General features: G+C 42.2%; 1 protein-coding gene across 1 annotated transcript in view; it reads right to left on the reverse strand.

Annotated features, from left to right (window-relative positions):
• Positions 1-1,511, reverse strand: part of LOC106937845 (very long-chain acyl-CoA synthetase-like) — a gene marked incomplete at its 5' end in the record, with an annotated part of 12,189 nt that extends 10,678 nt beyond the window's left edge. Inside the window, 2 exons of the mRNA XM_015019562.1 lie at positions 2-153; positions 1,283-1,511. Of these exons, the coding sequence (XP_014875048.1) occupies positions 2-153; positions 1,283-1,511 (381 nt within the window). The remainder of the gene's footprint in view (position 1; positions 154-1,282) is intronic.
• Between the last annotated feature and the right edge of the window lie 116 nt (positions 1,512-1,627).

Raw genomic sequence — 1,627 nt, forward strand, 5'->3', positions numbered from 1 at the left:
CGATGCCTCCGGTCATCCCGATGAGGAAGCCGGCGCTGTGGTACAGAGGCAGGTTGATGTAGAAAATGTCGTCTGCTGTGGTTCCACCCGATGCCTGGACGAAGGACGCGGCCCACATCCTCTCATGGGTGATAACAGCTGCTTTAGGCAAACCTTTACCAGCCAGAGGAAAACATCAAAACATCCCCTCAGACCATGAAGCTACAGCTTGATGCTTACAGATGCAGAATAACGCCGGGGTTCAATTTCTCTGCTCAGGTTTAATTATCTGTAAAGTCAGTGTTTTATTCCATGCTCACTACTTTCACGTTTCCAGGTGCAGCTGCTTTCATTCACGCACCGACGCAATACCTGCTCACTGAAACAAGCAGGTGAAGCAAGCGGCCGGCTGGTGAACATAACGGAGAATTTAGCAGCTAAAGAGCGAAAGGTTTCCATCTGAACAGGAAGTGATGTAGTCAGGGGAGAAAAAGAGGCCCAGCAGTTAATCACGGACTGGTATGACAGCGTTGACAAGGAAGAGTAAGTTTCCGCCAAAAGTCCAAAATTTGCTTGAAGAAAATTTTAAATTTTTAGATTAATCTAAAGAATTCTCTAGAAAAAACAGAGAAATATCAGAGTTCTAATTTTTTTTTATTTACTCATAAATTTGTGATCAATCTCAAAAAATTTCTAGAAAAAAAAAAAAAGGGAAATTTCTGAGCTCTAGAAGTCCAAAATTTGCTTGAAGAAACTCGGGAAAATTTTAGATCAATCCCAGAAATATCGGGAAAAAAAAAGAAAGAAATTACTGAGTTTGAAATGTTGAAAATTTACTTGGAAAATTTTTTTTTTTTTAAAATTGAGATTAATTGCAAAAATTTTTTGGAAAAAACATGGAAATTTCTAAAAGTCAAAAATGTTCACAAATTTTGACTTTTGAAACTTTAAATTTCTGAGTTTTTTTTACAACATTTTGGAGCTTAATCTCAAATTTTTAGAGTTTTTTTTTGTAAGAAATTTTCAACTTTTCAAATTCAATGTGTCCCTGTTTCTTCTAGAAAATATCTGAGATTAATCTCAAAGTTTCACATTTTTGTGGCGGAAATGCACTCCTGTCTTTTGGATTATATTTCTATCTGCGCTGGCCCACCTTCAACTGATCGGTTCAAATTGTATAAATTCGCGGGTAACCATAGCAACCAGCGAGCGTTTAACAGCCAACCGAATTCTTTCTGTTGTCAAGTTGCGCGAGCATCCCCTGTGTTTACAAACAGAGAATGTAATATGGCGGCGGGCGTACCGGTGGTGCCGGACGTGTAGATGTAGAGCGCAGTGCTGCGGATGTGGATGTTGGCCCGCAGCTCCGGAGGCAGCGGCCGGTCGGAGGCTTCGGCGATCTTGTCAGACAAAGCGGTGATGCCTTCAACGCTGCAGCGATCCGACAGGAGGAACACCTGGATGCCCTGATCCCTGAGCGCCGGCAGAATTTCCTCCACCGCATCCAGCAGCTCTGCAGACACAAACCGGATTCAGACTGACCCACCGAGCCAGAGGGCAGAGCTGGAGCCGAGTTACCAGAACCCACTGAGGGATAGGAGCACTACGTCAACAAATTTTTAACCAAAGTAAAAGTAAAAAGAAGAAA

The sequence above is a fragment of the Poecilia latipinna genome, unplaced genomic scaffold (assembly GCF_001443285.1).
Source record: "Poecilia latipinna isolate Pla-1442-1.1 unplaced genomic scaffold, P_latipinna-1.0 Scaffold2448, whole genome shotgun sequence".
In the NCBI taxonomy this organism is placed as follows: domain Eukaryota; kingdom Metazoa; phylum Chordata; class Actinopteri; order Cyprinodontiformes; family Poeciliidae; genus Poecilia; species Poecilia latipinna.